At 39.1% G+C, this 21398-nt stretch overlaps 4 protein-coding genes across 5 annotated transcripts; 3 read left to right on the top strand and 1 right to left on the bottom strand.

Moving 5' to 3' along the window:
- The first annotated feature begins 1428 nt into the window (after positions 1-1428).
- LOC110862562 lies at positions 1429-2918 on the top strand. Of its 2 annotated transcripts, none has more exons than XM_022111773.2 (5): positions 1429-1589; positions 1681-1843; positions 1909-2229; positions 2288-2439; positions 2513-2918. In XM_022111773.2, exons 1-5 carry the CDS (start codon positions 1578-1580, stop codon positions 2666-2668), a joined length of 804 nt encoding a protein of 267 aa, XP_021967465.1. In that variant the 5' UTR covers positions 1429-1577; the 3' UTR covers positions 2669-2918. The 2 variants fall into 2 exon arrangements, with proteins under 2 accessions (XP_021967465.1, XP_021967466.1); XM_022111774.2 differs by having other exon boundaries at positions 1430-1589; positions 1681-1795.
- A 9208-nt stretch (positions 2919-12126) lies between these two features.
- LOC110862571 (WW domain-binding protein 11) lies at positions 12127-15375 on the top strand. Its single transcript, XM_022111788.2, has 5 exons — positions 12127-12396; positions 13095-13349; positions 13764-13994; positions 14056-14394; positions 14924-15375. Exons 1-5 carry the CDS (start codon positions 12385-12387, stop codon positions 15227-15229), a joined length of 1143 nt encoding a protein of 380 aa, XP_021967480.1. The 5' UTR covers positions 12127-12384; the 3' UTR covers positions 15230-15375.
- A 326-nt stretch (positions 15376-15701) lies between these two features.
- LOC110862570 (rab-like protein 6) lies at positions 15702-18666 on the bottom strand. The gene is made up of 6 exons (XM_022111787.2): positions 18449-18666; positions 17950-18286; positions 17367-17708; positions 17028-17260; positions 16592-16877; positions 15702-16479 (listed from the first exon to the last, which is right to left on the bottom strand). Exons 1-6 carry the CDS (start codon positions 18576-18578, stop codon positions 16155-16157), a joined length of 1653 nt encoding a protein of 550 aa, XP_021967479.1. The 5' UTR covers positions 18579-18666; the 3' UTR covers positions 15702-16154.
- A 29-nt stretch (positions 18667-18695) lies between these two features.
- LOC110862565 lies at positions 18696-21380 on the top strand. Its single transcript, XM_022111779.2, has 8 exons — positions 18696-18927; positions 18997-19164; positions 19242-19481; positions 19558-19702; positions 19767-20083; positions 20165-20472; positions 20561-20690; positions 20851-21380. The coding sequence occupies exons 1-8, from the start codon at positions 18802-18804 to the stop codon at positions 21271-21273; spliced, it is 1857 nt and encodes a 618-aa protein (XP_021967471.1). The 5' UTR covers positions 18696-18801; the 3' UTR covers positions 21274-21380.
- The last annotated feature ends 18 nt before the right edge of the window (positions 21381-21398 follow it).

Genomic DNA, 21398 nt, shown 5'->3' with positions numbered 1-21398 from the left:
AAAATTTTGCGCTTTTAATAGAGTCCAGACGGGGCTTTAATTGCACTTTTTTTCATTATGCCATGCAGTCTCGTGTGCAGATGCATATTCAGTTGCACACACTCTTAACAATTAACCAAATTTTACTCCTTATGTAATAACGCGTTATTCAATTGCATAAAAAATTCCAAAAATGTAGTCCCAAAATTTGACCACATATGTGTTCAAACCAGTACCGACCACACTTCCAAGCGAGCACCGGTCGGCCAATATACCTCCTCGCGTTCCATTACTTTACCCCCGTTTCGGATCAAACTCAAATCTCCCCCTAAAACTTAGCACGTCTCTAGTTTCCCCACTTATTTAGAGTGTCAATCCCCAGCCCATCCCACCTAGTGAAAGCTTTTTTCATAATAATCACACATCCCACATACATACTCACCCAGTCTCTGTCTCTCCATTGTTCCTCTGTCCGTACACAAAGCATTACTACATTCTTCATATACCTCTCCCTCAACCATATTCCACACAACAATTCACCATTCTCATCAAGTCGTCATCCTTACTTACATATGCACACACGACTAAATAAGTGTCCATCCATAGGACACAACCAGCCTACAAATTCTATCTTAGGGAATGAAAACGAAAGTTACTTCTTTTTTCTTCTTCTTCTTCCTCCAATTCTCCTTCTCCTTCGTTAATAAATACCTGTGTTAAACGCCGTGGATGTACTACTACCTGCTCATTATTATTACATCTCATCTCTCCCACTTCTTCTTGAGATGACACACTTGAAATAAAACTCTCCATTGCTCAACCACACCACTCTTCTTCGTCGTCTCCCATCCCATTCACATGTCAAAACCATTCGACATAATTTTGCATAATAAATAATACCCACAAATACAAAACTACTCCAAGAAGAAAGAATCCAATGACACCAGCTTCAAATTGCGCTAATTGCACTCATTAATTAAGATGCAATTACATACCTACCTAGTACCTGCCTGCATACACACGCGTTAATTGCATCACATAGGTACACATATGCATATGCATACCGGTCGCCGGTTAAAACTACGCAAAAAAATAGATAAGTATGTTCTTCTTATTTGTTTATTTGTTTGTTTGTTGTTACCTCGTCTGCTTCCCCCACGTCCAAAAAATTGCAGGTTGACACCAAATTAAAGATATTCGAGAGGAGGAGAGTTTTGTTTGCAGAAGAGGAGAGAGAAAATAAGCAAGGGAGTTTTTTTTGGTGGTCTTAAGTGTGAGCGTGCCTACGGTATTAATAATGCCATCATCATATGAAGTATATGATTTCGTCGTCGTGTGGTTGTTGATAAAGTCGAAATTATTGAGAAGATGATGATATAACGAGGATTTGTATTTGTGGTACGAAGGCCGAGTACTGATTACTACATCTCGGCTCCCTCTCCTCTCCTCGACCCTTTATAAGCGTCGCCCTCCCGTCCAAAATACATTCCGTCCTCGCCTTCTGCTTCGTCCGCATAGCTCAACAAATTTCAGCAAATTTTTAAACAATTTTCTCAAATTTGTCGGATTTTTGGAACTAGAAATATATCATTTCCAGGATGAAGTATCAGGTAATTTAAGCCGAATAAATCAACCCCCGGTGGTCTCTGAATTTTTATTTGGGGGAAAATCCGGTGAAAAATAAATGTTACGGTTTTTTAGGCGCTCGCCCTGCTCCTCGTTGACGGGTTGTTGCTCGCGACCTGCGCCCCGCAAGGCGGCTACTCCTCCTCCCGCCCATCCCAGTCGTACGGATCGACCGTTGCAGCGCCACAAGGTAGCTGTTGTGGAGGCTCTAGTCCCGCTCCTTCTCAAAATTACGCGGGTATCCTATCCAGTTACCCCACCCCGCTAAAAATTTGACTTATCGGTCCCCCCATTTCATTTCAGAACTGCAAGGATCCGCCGCCTCGTTCGGGCCAAACTCCTTCGCCCAGCAGTCCACCCAATCCTTCGGCGCTTTCGGCGGTGGCGGCGGCGGCGGTGGTGGTGGAGCTGGTGGAAACTTGCAGGTTGAATGCAAGCGACAGGAAGTTTCCCCCGGGAGATTTAAATTTGTCTGTGATGGCGTTAATCCTAACTCTATCGCGCTCCGTTCCGAACACATTTTGTGGTTGACTGGACCCGAAGGTCAGAAGCAAGTGGTGGACATTGAAGTGCCCAATTACAAGATTGAGGAACTTATCAAGGCCGGATTCAAATCCCAACCAGGTACGAAATTCAAATGGCTCTTAAAATTTCGGGCTCTAATACGTTTCCGCTTTTCTAGGAGAGGGAACCCTTATCAACGTTTTGCTCAGAAAGCCAGAGCAATCCTACGATGCGCAGGTCGACCAGGTCAACTCCGTTGCGGGAACGCCCTCCGTCAACTTGCAGTACGAGCCAGTCGAGAAGACGCTCGTCCACTTCCCCACCGACAAGGTACGAAAATAAAGCGGGTGATTTAAATTGCATCCAGAGTTTCAAATTCGTTTTTTTTTACCTGAAAATGTAGGCCTACTCACCCCTCCAAGGACCACTCATCCCGCCAGGCGGTGGCCGGCCCCAGCGCCAAGTGCAGAAGAACTTCTCCAAGCCGTACGCCCAAGTCCAGGGGAATCAGCAGTCGCAAAACGTCCCACAAATCCAGCAAGTCCAACAAAGACAGTAGAAATCGCGTTGATTTTTTGGACCCCCGTCTTATCCATGTCGTTCTCCTTGTCTCCTCTTATCTCAGCCTCCTCACCTCCTTATCAAGCTCAACGTTTACGCGGAAGAGAAAAAGTCCTTCAACATTTTTGTACCTCTCTTTTTATTAAAACTTTTATACTCCGACTGATTTATGGAATTTATGAAATTGTGGAAGAATGGAAGAATGTGTTATCAATAATAAAAGAGCAGCAGTATTACAGAAATCTAAACAAAAGAGTAAAATTCCACATTTTTTTCATACAATTCACGCTAAGTATTGTAAAGTTTGCAAAAGTCTGCGGGACATAGGATTCGTATTTTAACCGCATTTACAAAATTTGCATATACATTGCATAACTCTGAAACAAATTCCATAATTTTCGGGAAATTCACGTCAAATTGGTGTGAACTTTACAAATCTAAAGACTATATATGACTGACCCATTTCATTCATCTTACAAAAATTTACATTTAAGCATTTGTAAAATTACACGTTCACAAGTAGATACAGTAGATACATGAATCGCATCCATAAAGCGTCATTCACTCTGAAGATTGTAACCCGACTTTTATGAAGTCATCTTACAAACTCGTTAAAATTAAAATTTTTAATATGTGGAAATTTGCGACCTTTGTAATCTTTGTAAACCTAGTATGTAGTTTACGGATGGTTTTACCAACTTTGCATGCATGCGTAGTGAGACACGCGCAAATAAAAAGTGGAATTGGGACCGTTTAACTCGGATGAGGTTGCACATGTCACTTTCCTGCCATGCCTGTCTTTTCTAACAGATTGCTTTTTAATGTGATAATGACAATTGCGAGGATTACGCAATGCACACACCGTAACAGAAAACAAGTGATTTTCATCGTCTTCATCTTCTTGTTATTGTTGTGTCCATTTTTTATATACTTACTTTTTTAACGGCGCTAAAAAAACTGGGGTTGCGCAATCCACGGATTAAAAAAATACGATGCCAAATTTGGGTGTCCTTTGTTAGTCAGAGGAGCGGTTCATAAATTGTGTCAAGCTATGAAAAGCCAATCTGAAAGCCGGCAATTCACTTTTACGTATGTAACCTATAGCTAAACTTCGTAAAATTACAAATTTTCTGTAGGTTTGCAAAAATTATCAGGCTAAAAATTTATTTTAAACTTATAGATGAATGGCGTTCTTGAAGTTCATAATTTCCGGATTTAGCAATCAAGAGAAACATGTAACTTTGTGCAAAATTCAAATTTAAAAAAATACGGTAACAATTTCCTAGAAAAGTTTGCAATGTGTGACCGCGTTACGAACATCTCACTGCATTTCCGCAATTAATGAACGTCCCCACAACTCTCTCCCTTCTAATTGAAACCATCTTCCGTCAACAAACAAACGGAAATCCCACATCTTGCTGACCCACACCCACCAAAGGGGCAGTGCATACAGGATGTCGTCGCAATTTCTTTCCCACGCGTAAAATGCATATCACCCTTGCCTTCAACTTTGTCCAGCTGAGGTCCTGAGATGCCACCCATTCTGCACATCTGCACATTCTGCACATCCCTTCCTGCAAGAAAAGAGTGGTCATAAATCTATCAAGTAAACACCAACACTTGACATCGCACGACTCCTAATAATAGGGACTCGTCGCTTGCATGTCCACAATTACAATTTCAAATCCAATCTTATCATTATCGAAGGCTGTGCACAAAGAATGTGGTCGAATTGTTGAAGGGTCCCCGTTCGTTCCGTGGTAATCATAGCGTCGCCATTCAGGTAAAGCGTTTAAAGCAGTCAAAATATGGAAAAAATTGGTCAAATTCTTTACGCAAGGTCCCCATTGTGATGATGATGATGAAGACACAGCATGATTAAGATGACCATTGAATTAAAGTCGTTGTGAATTTAACACATTATTTATTTACCGACCGAGATTTAAGACGCAGCAAGCAACCGCTCAATTACTTATTTCAATCTTAAGTCTTGTCCATTTCCCAATTATTTTATTACGACATGCACCACGCAGGCAGGGAACAATTTGCCAATTTATTATGATTTTTGTACCTCTCATTAATGAATCGGTACCTAATTAATAAGTCAATTAGTGCAAAAATTTATGTAGGAAATTAGGGAACTGTGTAAAGGACAAATAGGATAAGAAGCAAATAAAAATGTGATAGAGTAACGCCATTACAGAAATTAATAAATGCTAAAAATTCTTATGAGTAAGTAACAGGTAATTCAGGTACACGATTGGAGTGAAATAAAAGATAAGCATTTGATTTGCAAATGTTTATTTACATATTTAGGAATAATTACGCCGATTATTTTCCACATTTTTGAGACAAATATAATAATTTTACAATTTATACTCTGATTTTCTAGTAATCTTTCTAAAATGGAGAAATAATTGTAAGTATACGCACACGATTGCTTGAGTTTTAGTATCTAGATAAGGTTTAGAATGATAAAGTGTCAATTATCAGTAATCTTGGTTTATACAGTTTACAGGGTTATAAACAGTTACAATCATCCGGTTGAGTAATTTTAACAACCACATATTTAAATACCTGGAAAAAGATGTTTAAAGTTACTTAATTTTGATCTTCAAATGTAGTCTTTTGCAAATTTTCATGCCGGTAAAAGATTTTCGGATAGACGTATATCCAACTAAATAGTGAAAGATGAGTAGTCTAGTTTTCGTATATTCTGTATTATTTCATACGTTTTTTTTTTTTTTTATTACTTAATTGTACTAAAAAAATTGAAAATACTGCTTGATAAACTTTATACATAGATAGGTATACATAGGTATACATAGATGATGCATTTTTTATTTTTACTTGACAGGATTTAACGTCAAACAATTCATTGCTTCCATGTTACATTTCTTATAAGTATATGGGTTTTCACGTATTTTCATGAACCTTTACTTTCACTCACTAAAACTCCAAAGTCACAACTAAATCTTTAATTTCAATAATTTCATTTATGGTTATTTAATTTAATTAGCTTGTGTCATTTCCAGTTTGCCCGGTGGGGTTTTAGCTCACTCGTGATAAGGTACAATTAATACCTGATTGATTTATTCCATCATTTAAAAAAATCATACAATTATTTCATAATACGACTTCAATCTCAATTTTAATCTAAGCCTCGTGCACGGTGAAAGTCATCCTTGCTAGTTTTCATGTCGTTTTTATTTGTGATTAAGCATCTCGTGAATCACAGGGGTCGTACATAAATTATGCAACGAAATTATTATTTCTTACTTTTTACACCGTAAATAATTTACACCGTTAATGCCAATGATTTAATATCAAGTTTGGTAATAATTTGTGCCCTGGATGGTTATGATTTGGCACTGACTGATAACAAACTTCATTATTGTTACCTTTTGGCCACAAATAGTTACCATTCGGGCAATCCAGAATACTACCGACAATCAATTTTGTCACCAAATTATTGACAGAGCACGTTTCGCATTAAATATTTATGTATTAAACTTTCGTCTTGAATTACATTTACATATGACCACACGGGTTTCACTGAACTTTCACCTAATTACCTTTACCTACGGCTGTCGTTACGACTCGTCCCCATTGTCACCACACGGTAATATATTTCTACCACATAATTCACATAATTAGCGTACATCCCCTTATTAATAAAACAAAAGATGACATCCACACACATTAATTCACACCTCAAAATTTTCCTTCCCATTGTAATCTTCACCCCGGGGTGCACACTTTTCAAGATTTACTTAATTGTCATCGTCCCCATTAATTATCTCGATAGCCGAGTTGGAGTTAACTAACCTCTCATTTTTTCTGGTCTCCTCATCATGTAGGCATATACACACTTTTTTGCACAATATCCCATTAATTTGCTACTTACTTCATACATGAGTACATAATTACAAGTTAAACCTCCTCGTAAATAGATTGTCTCGTTAAATCAACCAACCGCTAATTAAGTCCCACTTTTTATAAATGCCAATTAATTAAGGCTTCAATTAATTCTCGTTTGTTTTATAAACTCATTAAATTTCGAGGGAAATGCATCCCACCGCAGATCATGAATTAAATGAATTAATTTCAAGTAAATAAAAGTGTCGAAAAATCAATCACTTTCATTTAACAGGAAATCGCACTTTAGGCATAATGCATTTTTCTTGATTTTAATCTTGATCCCAAGAAGTTGAGAAAGTGGTGGAAATTTATGCAACAAAATTATAGATCGGAAACCCATTTTCAATTTTATGTATTCAAATTGAATTCCGTGTTTAAGTAAAAAAAAAGAGGTAAATATCTGGTTACGCTGAGGTTTTGAACATTAATTTACATTTATTTATTAATTCAAAAATTGTAGACATATTATTTTTTTAATCCCAAAACCTAGAGGTCATTTAGAATCAACGAATCTCATCTAATAACATGAATTCTTAATGTTTGGAGATAAACTGGATTATTTTACTATTTGAAATATTTTGTCTCAAGTATGGTTAGCATAATTTAGTTTTAGTTTTTGTACTGGAGTTCATAGAAAATAGTTAAATTGCTTTAAAATTGTTTCCAACAATTAATAGTACTTACAAAAATACTACTTTTTTATGAGCACTAGGAATCGGATGAAACACGAATCTTAGATTACTACGGGTTTGTTTAGTGTCAGATTTGTCAGACAAATTTCTAAAATTTCTCAAATCTGGGAAGATCATGGTAAAAAAGAAACCGAATTTTCAAATGCGAATACATTTCATCAAAAGTATTGTAAATTTTAAATAAACGTAATAAAACCGATGTCATACAATTATTGATTGATCTCAAATCCATTTTGATTTTGTTTAAATAAAATATCTCTTGACTTTTTTATTTAAACATTAGGTAAATTTGGATTGCATGCGAAGTAATTGTTTAGAAACTTTATAAGGACAATGAACATTTATCACTACCGTTCGGTAACCAATTGCGTACCAATTCAGTAGAGCATTTTCGTCTTAATAAGTAATTTTGTTACCACATTATTATGTGCATAAATAAAATCAAACATTTGATTCATACACATTGCTAACCACAATTAAAAAATATACATTTCACATCAAATTTCTTAAAACAAAAAAAAATTTCTATTTTTAGAAATCAAACTGAAACTGGTCATTTTAATAAAAAATGTGAAATTTGTTGGAGATCGTACCGCTTAATAAAATGATAATGGACTAGCTACCTGTCCACTTTATTTTATCGTTGGTCGGCCTTGTCCTAAAAATTGTAAATTCTTCTCACTCATTAAACTCACTTAGCACCAGGTTGAAAATACATTTTGGAAATGGGATGAGTGCATTTGGTCAAATATTTAAATTCGTCTATTTCAATGAGTGGTTGGCTGTGCGTGAAGGATGCCATCTAATTTTACACCCATTTTTAACAGTAATTAGTAAATTGGCAGCAGAATTTTCACCATTTGTTATGTATTACCATGTGGTAATGAAGAATCTTGGTAGTAAATTTGTAATTACTATTCCAACCAGTGCTCAATTGTATCCCCGAATTATTAAAAATTTGGCATTCCCCGTGAACTTACTGCACGACCCTTCATTAACTTTAGGCCTTTTCAAGCCCTCTCATTTATTGTTTATTGTGACATTTGTGTGCTAATTGTGATGCCTCCGTGTCGTGTGTGTCTTGGGTTGCTAATTTAATTTGTGCCAATGTTCTCTTAACTTTCGCACATTTTACTTTTTATTTCTGTCCTCATGCTTTTGGCTTCCTCTTAATTGTGAGCCATGTATCATAGGCACATAGGTGGGCATGTCGTGATGCGAGTTGGGGGAAAGGAGGCCAGCGGAATCGAAATCGACAAAATTATTTGTTGTGTGTTGTCGAAAAAGTAAATCTTATCGGACCCTCGATCGCACAATTGTCTCCGTGACATGTGCACACCGCACCCGACGATGTGCACAAAGATATAAAATTATGGGCATAGTCACGTCAAAAGTTTTAATAAATATGAATTTGCAAGAGATTTAGCAAAAAAATTAGTGAAGAAAAATTAATGTTAGAAAAATGTTTTACTGGTAATTTAAGTTCTTTTTTTAATTGGTTAGTGTGCAAAAATAAAGTTAATGCTTATACCACTATTTTCTGAAAAGTGTACCGATTTTGCTAAAATTTGTTCATTAAAGGTGATGGATTTATGGATTTCTCAATAATCTCAATCTACAAGATATAAATTTGTCAAGAACTTTTAAGATTTTCAAGAAAATTAAGCAAACAAGTTTTCCTATTGTTAAACTCAATAAATTGATATGTTGCAAATATTTGCAATTTTGCATTCATTTTTTATTTCAAATTAATTCATCCCTTAATTTTTTTGACGTGAAGTCGCCTAATACGTTTCGTCTGTACAAGTACTCATTCCAAACTTTCCTGTCGTGAAATGACAATCTCAAAGAATTTCATTTCTCATTTTTTTGCGTAAGGTGCGAATTTGTGTATGAAATGAACGTCGTCATAACGTAATCAATCCCATCCATCATCAATTGAATTCACTTCAATAAAATCCAATCCAATCTTATCTCCTTTACAAAGAAGTATTAATCAGGGACGGAAATGACGATGATTCATCTTTTTTTTGCACAATTCGCAATTCTCATGTTTTTGTAAGGCGTGTCGTCCTCTTAATCTTCTTAAATCCTTTCCTACCCATTTTTTTATGGCGACTTGGCGTGTGTAGAGGCAAAGCCCGCACCATAATTAAATTACTCTTTGCAACTTACCGATTTGCACAGATTTGGATGATTTCTCTCTCGAGGGCCATGCATAAAGTGTGGGATCCACGCTATAACGTGGGCATACGGGTCACCCCACAGGGGTAAATCGATCGCATGCCTCATGTGCGGTCCCAGATTGAGAGAGACGTCTCATTTATTTGGCCGTATTAAAAAATAATAATAAATAAATAAAACTCGAATTAACTAAACACTCCTCCACACCGAGGAGAAGAATAAGTTGTCTATTTGTCGTCCTCCTCGTCGTCGTCGTCGTCGTCGCAAGTAAATAATTATGGAGTGGATTACACGACACACATGAAGCAAATTATGCCAGGGTGGCGAATACATAGGTTCTCATGCAAGTGCAAGAAATTTAATTACTGAAAGTAATTAGTGAACAAAAAACATATCGATAAAATAGGTGTAATTATAATTTATGCGTATGCTTTTTTCCGAAAATTTGAATGTATACAATACACTGTGTTTGTTCGTTTAAAGTGGACAAACTTTTATGAAAGAGGTGGCCAATAAATTTGTTAATATTTGTAAAACATAATAATATGTATGTATAAGTTAGCAAAACGAAAACTGTCCTTTCACTTGTTGTATGAGAAAAATTTGAAAAATTCACAAATTTGCATAGTCTAGGTACGTAGAGAATTTGGAATTATCAATATTCGAGACGTCTTTCAGGTTGAATATTGAAATACTATGTACAGCTTTACAACTATATGTACCTAGCATTGCACTTCCTGAGATAATTTAGATTTCCATTTAGAATCAATTTGCTGAAGACAATTTTCTACCGAACGGTAATAACTTGTCCCACGTTCAAATTAGCTACCTACCACACTTAATTTCTCACCAGAGAGTGGTGACATATTTTAAACTTATAATAAGTACTTAGAAAATTATAGTCTCATATTTAGGTATCATCCTCACAATTCGGTTACCAATATACATATTTTGCATTTTTACGAAACCCTGTCGTCCCAGAAATCGAAACCCTTTCTCCTTTACTTAGCATGATGAGCCGAAGGAATCTGTAATCTCTCAGTGAAATATTATTATATTGGCCATTCATCTCCGTTCAATTGAAACAATGGGGACACATCAATCACAACAATGACGACAATCATCATCCATCCATCGTCAATCCAATCCACCACCGACTAAATATTGCACAGAGGAAATCTTATCCCCCACAAAAGAACAGAAGAGGAACCACTTGACTCTTAAAATGCGACACACACAGACAAAAAAATTGTCAAACATGGAGATGACCATACTTTGTTTGGTCATCCGTTTTAGTTCTTGAAATGGTAGGTGACCAAAAACAATGAGACGTTTCACGCGGACGTTTTGTACCCTAGTAAATTGTGTAAAGTTGGCAAAATCTCGGAGAAAAAAATCAGCTTACAAATTCTAAAAGCGTGTCTTACTTAATCCTGTAAAATAAAATACGTGTACACATTTTTGAGACAATTTTTACTCAGGCGTATGCAAATTTTATCCCCCGTGATCTGTTTATAGGTTTACGCTAAATTTACACACAAATGGCATGATTTTCCTTCGCGATCTTTGCAAACTTGTCGAAACATTTGTAAGCTTATCAATTTTACAGAGTGCACACATCCAGACGACATAATGGAAATTTACACTTTAGAATCGATGTACATAAACAAAACAGTGTAACATTGAATTAGCAACTTTTCCACTGCATCGTTACAAAGAATAAGAAGGAAAGTCAGGCTGAGGTACATAAACTTGTTACGCAGATCACCAGCATATTTTGCATCTAATTGTAAGAACATCTTGCACCATCCATAGTTCAATGTACACAATTTGTATACACGGTTTACAAAGAGTTTTCAATTGCGTCAATATTTTTCTAAAGTCCATCAGAGTTTAAAGGACGGAGGCATTAATTGCGACAATCATCACACTTATCGAGACAAATGACAACATCATAAGTTAACAAAGTACCCAAAAATGGGGACAAGTACGTTGCATCGTAACTAACTTGCTACCCACGCGAATATTTGCTTAATTTTTCCCCAAAGCGTGTTTACCTCCAAAGTTAAGCATAATACGGCCGTAAAAAATAAATACATAAATAAATAACTAACTAGCGCCTTAATTGACACTGCAGCTAAATAGCCGCTTGCTTCATACTACCAAGAGGTACATAGTCTACTCCAATCCGGGTTAGATTTAGGTACGTGTACGTCTACTGGTCTTGTGTAAATTGCAATAACGCCAAAAATATTCGCATGCATATTGGTCAACAATGCATCATCATTCATAAACATACATAATTCATTATTCATCATCTTCAACCTCACCTGCAGATAGTTAAGTGGTAATCCCCTCTTAATCCTGAGGGGTCCATGCACACACGTCGGATGTCCGTCCAAAAACAGACAAATGTCGGAGAACAATTTTAGTTTTTGTATTAATTTCGGTGTTAAACTTGAATTTGGTGGACAATTATTGTTCCCGTAATTTTATAGTCGAGTTTACGACGCGTTTTGTGTGGACGATCCCGAGCACGATATTGGTCATCGTTAAGAAGACGAATTCATGATCCCTCAACGAAGAAGATGGTGAAGAAGATGAGCTGAAAGAAAAGCCATCTTTCGCATCCATGTATTTGCAATATTAGCCCCCAGAAGACTCGACTCACTGACGAAACTAATACCTTCGTGTGACAAGCGACATACACCTCAAAATCACCAACCACCAGTATCGGCACGTCATTATTATAAGGACAACTTCTTCAACGGAGTCCACGCTTAATTTTCTGCACATTTCATCGCAAAAAGTTTGGCAGAATTAATTCACATCCGGGCACAGTTTCCGCTAAGATGTTACTATTAAGTGCCACGGTGCGCTAATTAATCACAGTCAATTATCAGGATTGATCGTCACCATGTCGAACAAGGTAAGCAGTGTGAGAAAGAAGAGGCAATGTGAGATTCTGAGACAAAACAAAGTCAGTAAATTCTGTGGAGAAGAAAGAATCGTTTCCAAAAGTTTGTAAAGATCGTGTACAACTAAATACCTGGTTGTAAATCTAAATATAGTTAGCTTCCACAGATCGTGAGAGTCTCTTTGTTTGCAAATGTTTGAAAAATGATTTTATCAAACTACTTTTACACACGTTTCTGGTGACCGGGCGCTATTTAGACTCATGCAAAACAATTGTACACAATTATGGAAGTGACACCAACGCCAAAAATTTGAGGAAAAGTTATTAGAATAAATTTCCATTAAATTTTTCCAGAAATTTGTAAGCTTAATGACTTGACCAAATTTGCACAGTTAAACCATTTGCAAATCTTGGTCTGAATTTATGAAAGAATATTAAATCGGTGTCTCTAAATATTTGCTAAAGGTTTTCACAGTACTCTTTTTTATAAGACTTGTACAGTTGACAGTTCAGTAAAATCCGCGTGAATTGCCCTGCAATTATTGCAGTGATGGTTTTGCATACGAAATAATTAGAAGCATTCGATCTGTGAATTTACATATATATACAACTTGCGTAATCTGCTGTACTTTTCGCAATCTTTCAAAAGTTGGCAAGTGTACCGGGTTAATATTTAAAAATTCATAGGTCGTTAATTTATATGACTTTAGCTCGTCATTGGCGTCCTCTTCATGACGTTTGGCCTCATAAGTGTGTCCGAGGGTGCGATTGCGTCCATGGGGGAGCCGGATTGGAGCATCGCGAAGGCGGAAGTTGTCCAAGAACTGTACTCGTACGAACCACACCTTCCGAGGAGCCTGTTTCCCTCACTTTTTCGACCGCCCCCACTTCCTGCCGCGTCCCAACAACGCGTCCAAATCGTCCCGACCCCCACACCGCCAAAGTATGCAAAGTTCTCCATCCAGGTATGTACGATATGAGGAAATTATTAACCCGGACTTTCGTAATGTAAATGTAACCCAGTAAACTTTGTACATTTCAAAGCAGGCAAATCAGGGTAGAAAGCTAGTACTTACAATTTTAGAAAACTTTTCATCATAGGTCACAAACATTGGCGTAAATTGTTTCATTTTATTAAACATAATGTTCTCAAATATTCGTCAAATATATTCGACGTTTATGTAAGCTTGCAGTGAATGCTTGGAAGCTTTTCAAAATTTTGTCAACCTTTAACATTGCAGATTAATTAATTTCTCTTATACATATAATAGCGTTATCCCATTTTTATCTCGTTTTTATTCCCAAAATTTATATCAAAGTTAAAAAATCCGAGTAAATTATATCATTTATAAGTTAAAGATAAATGAATATTTCTCCAGGATAAGAAGGATCAGCCACCCCAAGGTCAACAAGGTCAGCCAGGTCAAGTCAAATATCTTCCACAGAATGGCAGGAATCAAAATGATAATAAACCACCACCACTTATCGGGTCTGGGTATGGACCACCACCAGTTCTCGGCCCAGTGTATGAAAAACACCCCACAACGCCGCCACCCCCACCACAAAGTCCGCCTCCTCCACCACAATCTCCACCACCACACATAATCACGGTAGGTCAACGTGACCTTAATTTACATACGGTGTTGATCTCACGCTGACCTTTCCCCGCAGGAACAGCAGCCCATCTACTCTCCACCCCAAAACTCTGGGGGTTACCCTGACGCCACGGCCGTCGACCGTCAAACCATTGTCTGGCCAGACACGATGGAGCAAAGTTTACAAATGTCCGGAGAGGAGACGGCGCTTCGCTTCGTCGTCCACAAGGCTGGCGACGAGGGCGAAATCCGCAAAGCGCTCGTTGACGATGGAAACGATCGTGGTCAGGACGTCAAGTTCATTGAAGGGCCGACCCTGCGTATCCAACGCCATCAAAAAGTCTACCTCCCACCGAAAAAGAAAACCGTGGTGTACATTCTACTCAAGGAGCCACAAATCTTGACCGATGTCGAGGTAAGTAAGTTACCCGACCTCTGACCTACAGGGATTGTTAAAATATAGAGCTTGTCGCGTTACAAACAGCCGCGTGAATTACGTCAATATTATCCTTGATCTTTGACATTTTTGTGGTTGCAAATCAAAATCATCAAACTCTATAAATTAATCCCCACGAAGAGAACGAGAACATTTGTCACCAAATTGGTATCAATTTTTTTGGTTTCATACAATTTCCAGTCTCTTGCATTTGCATTATTAATTGCGAATATTCGTTTAAATTTCTTTCCCTTTTGTTTTGTCCAATTTTAACGATATTATGGAAATATTGAAGTTTCGCACGCTATGCTTAACCCAAGCTCCTAAGTTTGTAGACACAATTGATGAAATTGCATGTTCATCGGAAATTGAAGGATTGGAGTGTCTAATTTTCAGGGTGTTTACGTCACTGCCCATTTAAGCACCACTATTTATTAATTAACCAATGATAATATAGACCAATCACGCAATATGTAAAAGTTATCGAGGTTATGCCTTGAATTTTCAGGTGGTTGGTCAAACTGAAGAGCCGGTACCCGAAGTATTCATCACTTATCAACGCTCGGACGGTGGGGTGCGGACGAAGCACTATTCGCCCGACGCCGTCAAAGGCGACAAATACCTGCGCGAGCTGGGTTCCTCCCTCGGCGACCATAACCACGTCACGAGGTCAATCTCACCCCCAGCACTACAACAAGCTCCTCCCCCTTCCCAACTTCCGGTAATCCTCGCTGTGGGGGCGACACCCTCTCCGGCACCCCCACTCCGCTGCCCCTCAAATTCAAATGGGGACGCCACCCAGCAAAAATCCTGATTTTGTTACCTTTCCCTGAAAACTTGTGATATTCAGAGACCAACTTTTAAAAAAACTTCCTATTTTAACTATTTTTTAAATGCGTAGATTTATTGTTATTGCAAAAAATGAGAGAAAGTGAAATATATATTCTTTGTTACTAGCAGCATGAAAATGTTTGACCAAGTTTGATTTGGCAATCCTTACTTTGTACCCAACGACTTGTAACATGATTACGTTCCAAGTCTTTTCTGCGAATGTCGTTCTAAATTTTGTCCAAGTTTCACAATATTACCGAGTACGAAGAATCATTGGAAGTAAATATGTAATGCGTGGGTCCGATTTCTGTTTCAACACACGAAATTGTTGTTCCCAGTTTTCCACCCCCAAAGAGGTTCCCCAAATTTTGTGAGCCCGATTTTTTTCGTGAAAATGGGTCCTCCCATTCTTTTACTTTTCGACCTCTTTGGGCTTAGTCCGCATGAAAATTTGTTGTGATTTTGTTCAACAATTTTTATTTAATCTTAAGAACGAATCAATTAAAAACGAGTCAACATTTCCGCTCCTTAGCGAGATAAATATAATTTAATTTACATAAATTAACTGTAACACTTTAGTTCGAGTATTTCAAAATGTGCAAAACTTGGGAAAATTTGCATTTATAAATTGCACAGCCTCACGTATATTTTAATAGCACAGCACTTAATGGAAAACATTCCTAACTCAAATATTTTGTACGCACCTTTGCAGCAGTCGGGACACAAATTAAATTAATTGCAATGAAATTAATTCTCCTCCTGGTCCCGTATACATAATTAGCATAATTTCAACAATTAAGTTACATACGATGATTGATCAATGAGATTAGCACTTTGTTGATTAGAAGACGATGAAATTTCCCATCACGGATTCCGACTGGACGCCATAATTCGCCATAATTAAGTAATTAAATAGCTTCATAAGCACTGGAATCGACCGAAACTGCGGTCGCGTCGCCGGACCCACCGCCAAGAAAGTCTTCCAACTCGGTCGCCTTATGTTTGGACTTGTGGTGATGATGCTTCCCGCCCTTTTTCGACTTTCGGGTCCGTTTTGACTCCTCGGCGACGAGATGGTCGCCCGCACTCCCGGGGTCTGAAAACATTTGGAAGCCTGGCTTCATGGCGGAGGAAGATGTCGTCGCCCCGTTCGTGGATGGAAATGGATCCTCGGTTTCTTCCTCAGATTGTGGTTCTTCAATGCCCTGATGAAAAGTGGTAGCTGCGATGGAGCTGCAATTAACGAAATCTTGATAAGTTTCTGGTAATTTAGAGCAAAAACTGGCAAAGATTCGATTTACAAATAATAGTAGATCATATTGTTGTCATTATTGTAATTTTTTACCGAATCTTGAGCTCGCGATCATCCACATCTTCTACGAAGCCTGCGACCATGGGATTATTCCCTTCTGCGTCGTCATCGCTGGATTCCTCCTCCAGGGCGAGGTCATTGTTCCTCCCGTTCTCGACACCGCCATCCTCAAGGAAGCCACCGATGTCCTCGTCAGGTACGAAATCATCCACCCCCTTTCCACCATTAAATCCTCCTCCTCCCACCGTGACAGGGTTGTTGTTAAGCTCATTCTTCTTCGATGTCGTTATCGGATTTGTAGCACCGCCAACACCACCACCTGCGCCAAGAAACAACAACAAATGAATTAAATATTTGTCTTCTTTTGTTTATAAAGTGTCAATAAGGTAAGCATTTTTTAGGTAATGAGTTGTTCAAAAAATTAGCTTAGCGTTGCTCATCGAAATAGATTTCTCTAGTGGTCAATTACTATTTTGTTGCTGCCCAGACTTTCCACTTGCTTTGATCTGACTCGAAGGCGAGGGTCTGGAAGGGTCTGACTTAACCGAGAGTCGCGCAACAACGGCGGCCGCGTCCTTCTCATCTTTTGCGTCCTTCATAGCCTTCTGCGACGCGACAGCTTGGGCCTCCGCGAGTGACATTTTCGGCGGGCTGAGCGCATCCGCGACTTGTCTCCTTTTTTGACTAAGTCCGTCGATAAATCTTAAATCAAATTAAAAGATTACTTTGTGAAAATCAAGTGCTTTTGATGTCAAAACATGATTTCAAAATTTTCAAATACGACATTTCTTCACAATTTTCCACTTACAAGTCATAGTTCGCATCATCACTTTCTCCGTAATAGTCCAACTCATGACCCGTGACCACCTGCTCTTGCTCGTTGACCTCGACCTGTTTCAGCAAGGCTTCTCTCTGCAGGGCGAGATATGGAAGGTTGAAAAACTTGTGGACAAATTTTAATCCAAACCCGTATCGCATGCTGCTCTCGGCGTAGCGCACTTCGCGTCCCTCGTCCAAGGCTTCAATGGCATAGATGACCGTGTCAAACGCCACGGCGCGGTGATGACCCATGTCGCGGCGATTTCCAAGAACCAGAATGGGAATGTGGGGCGGAATGGAGTTGAGTTCTCGCTTTACGTAATCCCACGTCCTAGAAAGACCAAGATTTGAAATTATCACTTCTGACCTATTTTTTTCTTTACAAAATTCCAGCAGTTTCGTAAATATTTCGGGGTTAACATACACACATATGAAAATATTTTGTCAGCAATTCATAAATTCAAGAAGAAATATAAGAAACATTTGGACAAAAATGGCGTAAAACCAGATTCTGTTACGGGATGAGTGCTTAAACCCATGTTTGTTTAAATTTAAAATGACAAACCACTCACCATGTCTTTGTTATATCGAAGACCAAAATAGCGCCGTGTGTGTTTTTATACACGTCAATCGTATTCGCGTCCAGAGCCACTTCGGCGCCATTTTCGCCACCCGCACTATTATCCAGTTTTAGCTTGTCGGTGGGGAGGCGTTTTTTCTTCTGTGCAACGTCAACGACATCCCACACTTCGACTTTGACGATATCCTCGCTGTTCTTGTAACTCCAGGCGATCGTGGCGACTTGAATTTCCTCAGTGGCGGTGTACTCCTCCGTGAACTGAAGACCTTGAAGGCGACGGAAGAGGGCTGACTTCCCGACATTTCGGTCACCTTTGATGACCATTTTCACTAGAATTATAATTTCACAGAATTAGACAAATATTTAGCCAACCACGCTCTTAGTTAATAGTATTAATTGGTATTATCCAACAAAATATTTGCCCAAGTTTATACACGATATAATAAATATCAGATATACAAAATATGGAAATGTGACATTTACAAACTTACTGTTATAGTGAACCCCTTTTGCGAACTTTCTCTGCAACGAGTGCGCCATTGCGGCGGGGGGTTGTTGGTTGTTGATAACCACGCCCGCATCGCCACTGCGCCCGGTCAACTTTTTAAATGCGTTGAACATGTCGAAATTGTCGACACGACCGGACCACCCACTTTTATCGTCTGGCTGTTGTTTATTATTTTTGTTGACAGAAAGGATATTTAAATCTTCGCACCTATAAAATCGGGGTAAAGGGAAACACGTATTCATTCAACTCAACGTGTTTTCCACCACGTGCTGATTTCTGCTTGTGTCTTCTTGGAGAAAATTGACTTACCCATCCGATAAGCAGTTATCATCTCAGATGGGCGGTTTGGGCGCACCCTTCATTCTCTGCCCGCTTTCGGAGCGGAGGGATTTTCTTGGTATTTCCGGCGCAGATGGGAGTATCGTTTTAACAACCGGGAAGAACATGGCGATTCGTTATCATGTAAGTTATCGCCTCATAAAAATAGTATGCAAATTATATTATTTAATAAAACACTTATCAACGTACCAGGTACTCGAGCAAAAGCAGGAAACATCATGGACCTCGTCACGTCACTGGTTTACCTCTCGTGTCGTCAAATGTGCCGACATCGGCAAGTACGGCGCTATCCTGGACAATAACACTGTCGCCGTGTGGAATGAGGATGACACTGCGATGGGTGATGTGACCAAGATGAAAGTGAGTCAGTCAATAATCAGTAATCTGCTGTCGTTAAATTTAACGAACTAATTCCTATTTTAAATATCAAATCTCAGTTTTCTGACCCGATTTGGGAGCTTAACCCGTCCAGTTCTCTCACCGAGGATGGGGCACTGGTTATTTTCGAAAACGGTTTCACAACCCCACTCGCCCCGCTTTTGACGTCTGATCAAAAGAAAAAGCTCAGAAAAGCGATCGCCACTGGAAAGGGGTTTGTCGACACGGAGTGCGATACTATCATCGACGCTGCTCAGTGTCATCCTGAAAAGGTGGTTATCATATCGGCACCAAAGAAGGTACACTTATTCCATGTTTTTGAGCCATACTTGTGGTTAATTTATTGCACATTTATCAATCTATTACTTCACTCAGGCTGGAAGAGCCATCGTTACTCGAGATGTCATGAAAGTTACACTCCTCCACAAAAACCAGATCGTCACCCAGATCGAGGTAAAATCCGAGTTTGTGGGACACTGTATCCTCCCTGGCGACGACGGTCCGAGTATCTTGTATCTCGGTGAGTAATTACGATGAGTACTTATCGATTAAAAGTAGCATGCATAAATATTCTTAACTCGCAGGTCGCGATGGGCGTTTGTGGCAGCAATTTTTGACGACACCTTTACCGGCTCCCAGCTTGGTCGGTTCTCTCGCCAAAGTGATCTCCCCTCTGACGCCGGTCGTTTTGCATCCCGCGCCTCCATCCTCGAAGGATGGTGATTGGTCCAAAGTGGTCATTTATGGGTCTGACCCATCTGAAGAAGGGGCGCTGATTGCCCTCTATGACCTCAAGTACGACATAGTAGTGGCGAAACAGTCCCTCAAAATGTATGCTAATCCTCCCATCATGGACGTATTGGGAGGAAATGTTCTCATCCCGGTGGGACTGCATGTTCTGGTGGGTTTGAGATTTGTGAATATGTGCAAGCATAGTTGTTGGTTAATATCTGTATTAACGTTTTCTACGTATGCAAATTAGGTCATCGCCCTCTACTCCTCAAAATCTCGCTTATCAGGCGTCGTCGGTAAACATGGGATCCGTTCCGGCGAAGAAGTATTTGAACAGAGGTCACCTTTTGTCCTGGATCCAGTGACCTCGGTGGGCTGGACTGTCGACGTCGAACAACCCCACGGCCACCACAACAAACAAGCCGCGGCCGCCAAAAAGCTGCTACGGTCAGCCTCTTCCAACGCCGAGGTCAACGCGATTAAAAAATCTTTCCCCGAATTTTGGGAGGTGGTGCAACAATACAAAATTCTAGAGCGAGAAGGTCAACCTCAATCACTGTAAGCACTGCAGTGGCTGCATTATCAATAGTATGGATATCTTATTCTTATCTTAACTGATTTATATTATTCATTGACTTTGGACCAGAATCTGTACTCAAATCCTGCCCCTCGCCCTAACCAAAGGAGACGCTGCATTGGATTGGATGCTTCAAAATTTCACCGACATTCCTGAAAGTCACCTAATCATCATCTTGGCAAAATTGTTGGACAACATGGTATGAAAAAATTTGTAACATGAACTTTACATATTTATACCTTTTGTTTAAACTTTGACACGAAGTCTTATTATTGTACTCGAACTTAATTTTTCTCTAATATTTTCTAAGCAACTTTATGTACATTAAAAATAATCTAATCACCTTAACTGAATTTCAGACCGACTCGATAACTGCCTCTCACTCTCTCCTCGATCTAATCCTTTCCCGATCTGTCGATCCTGCCCAACTGGTCGGCGCCCTGACTTCGCTCGACTTCATTCTCTCCCGTCGACTTGCGCTCTACCTCAAATTCAAGATGGAGTCCGCCCTCACGATGGGAAGTGAGTCTGGCGACGACACAATGACCTCCTCCGTCCTCTGGCTGACCTCACTCCTCGATGCGCATTACACCCACTTCGTCCTCGGGGATGAACTCAGCCTTGTCGAAGAACTTCTCAGCGTCGTCGCGAAGGGGGCTGCCTGGTTGGAGGCGATCGCCGAGTTGGAGCCGTATCTTATCTTGACCCAACAAAAAATAGATTTTCAACCCAGGCCGAATCCACATAGCAAGTGGCGCACGGAAATTCTTACCTTCACTTAATCATTGTTAATTAACCTTGTTTTAATTACTTGATTATCATAAATATATAATTACCTATAATACATTTTTAGTGTTAAATAAATCAATCGAGATTTTTTTTTGCAAAATTTCCAACCGGTGGCCTG

This window comes from Folsomia candida, unplaced genomic scaffold (assembly GCF_002217175.1).
Source record: "Folsomia candida strain VU population unplaced genomic scaffold, ASM221717v1 Fcan01_Sc061, whole genome shotgun sequence".
Lineage (NCBI taxonomy): Eukaryota > Metazoa > Arthropoda > Collembola > Entomobryomorpha > Isotomidae > Folsomia > Folsomia candida.
Note: the sequence above shows the minus strand (reverse complement) of the source record. Positions and strands in the feature narration are given on the sequence as shown.

Excerpts from the sequence above, each read along its gene's own strand:
- LOC110862562 (XM_022111773.2), top strand. Across the intron at positions 2,230-2,287 it reads CGGATTCAAATCCCAACCAG|GAGAGGGAACCCTTATCAAC; the intron begins GTACGAAATTCA and ends CCGCTTTTCTAG. Across the intron at positions 2,440-2,512 it reads TCCACTTCCCCACCGACAAG|GCCTACTCACCCCTCCAAGG; the intron begins GTACGAAAATAA and ends CTGAAAATGTAG.
- LOC110862571 (XM_022111788.2), top strand. Across the intron at positions 13,350-13,763 it reads ATGCAAAGTTCTCCATCCAG|GATAAGAAGGATCAGCCACC; the intron begins GTATGTACGATA and ends ATATTTCTCCAG. Across the intron at positions 14,395-14,923 it reads AAATCTTGACCGATGTCGAG|GTGGTTGGTCAAACTGAAGA; the intron begins GTAAGTAAGTTA and ends TTGAATTTTCAG.
- LOC110862570 (XM_022111787.2), bottom strand. The coding sequence starts at position 18,578 with ATGTTCAACGCATTTAAAAAGTTGACCGGGCGCAGTGGCGATGCGGGC. Across the intron at positions 17,709-17,949 it reads TTCGATATAACAAAGACATG|GACGTGGGATTACGTAAAGC; the intron begins GTGAGTGGTTTG and ends TGGTCTTTCTAG. Across the intron at positions 17,261-17,366 it reads GATGATGCGAACTATGACTT|ATTTATCGACGGACTTAGTC; the intron begins GTAAGTGGAAAA and ends ATTTGATTTAAG.
- LOC110862565 (XM_022111779.2), top strand. The coding sequence starts at position 18,802 with ATGGGCGGTTTGGGCGCACCCTTCATTCTCTGCCCGCTTTCGGAGCGG. Across the intron at positions 19,703-19,766 it reads TCCGAGTATCTTGTATCTCG|GTCGCGATGGGCGTTTGTGG; the intron begins GTGAGTAATTAC and ends CTTAACTCGCAG. Across the intron at positions 20,691-20,850 it reads CAAAATTGTTGGACAACATG|ACCGACTCGATAACTGCCTC; the intron begins GTATGAAAAAAT and ends ACTGAATTTCAG.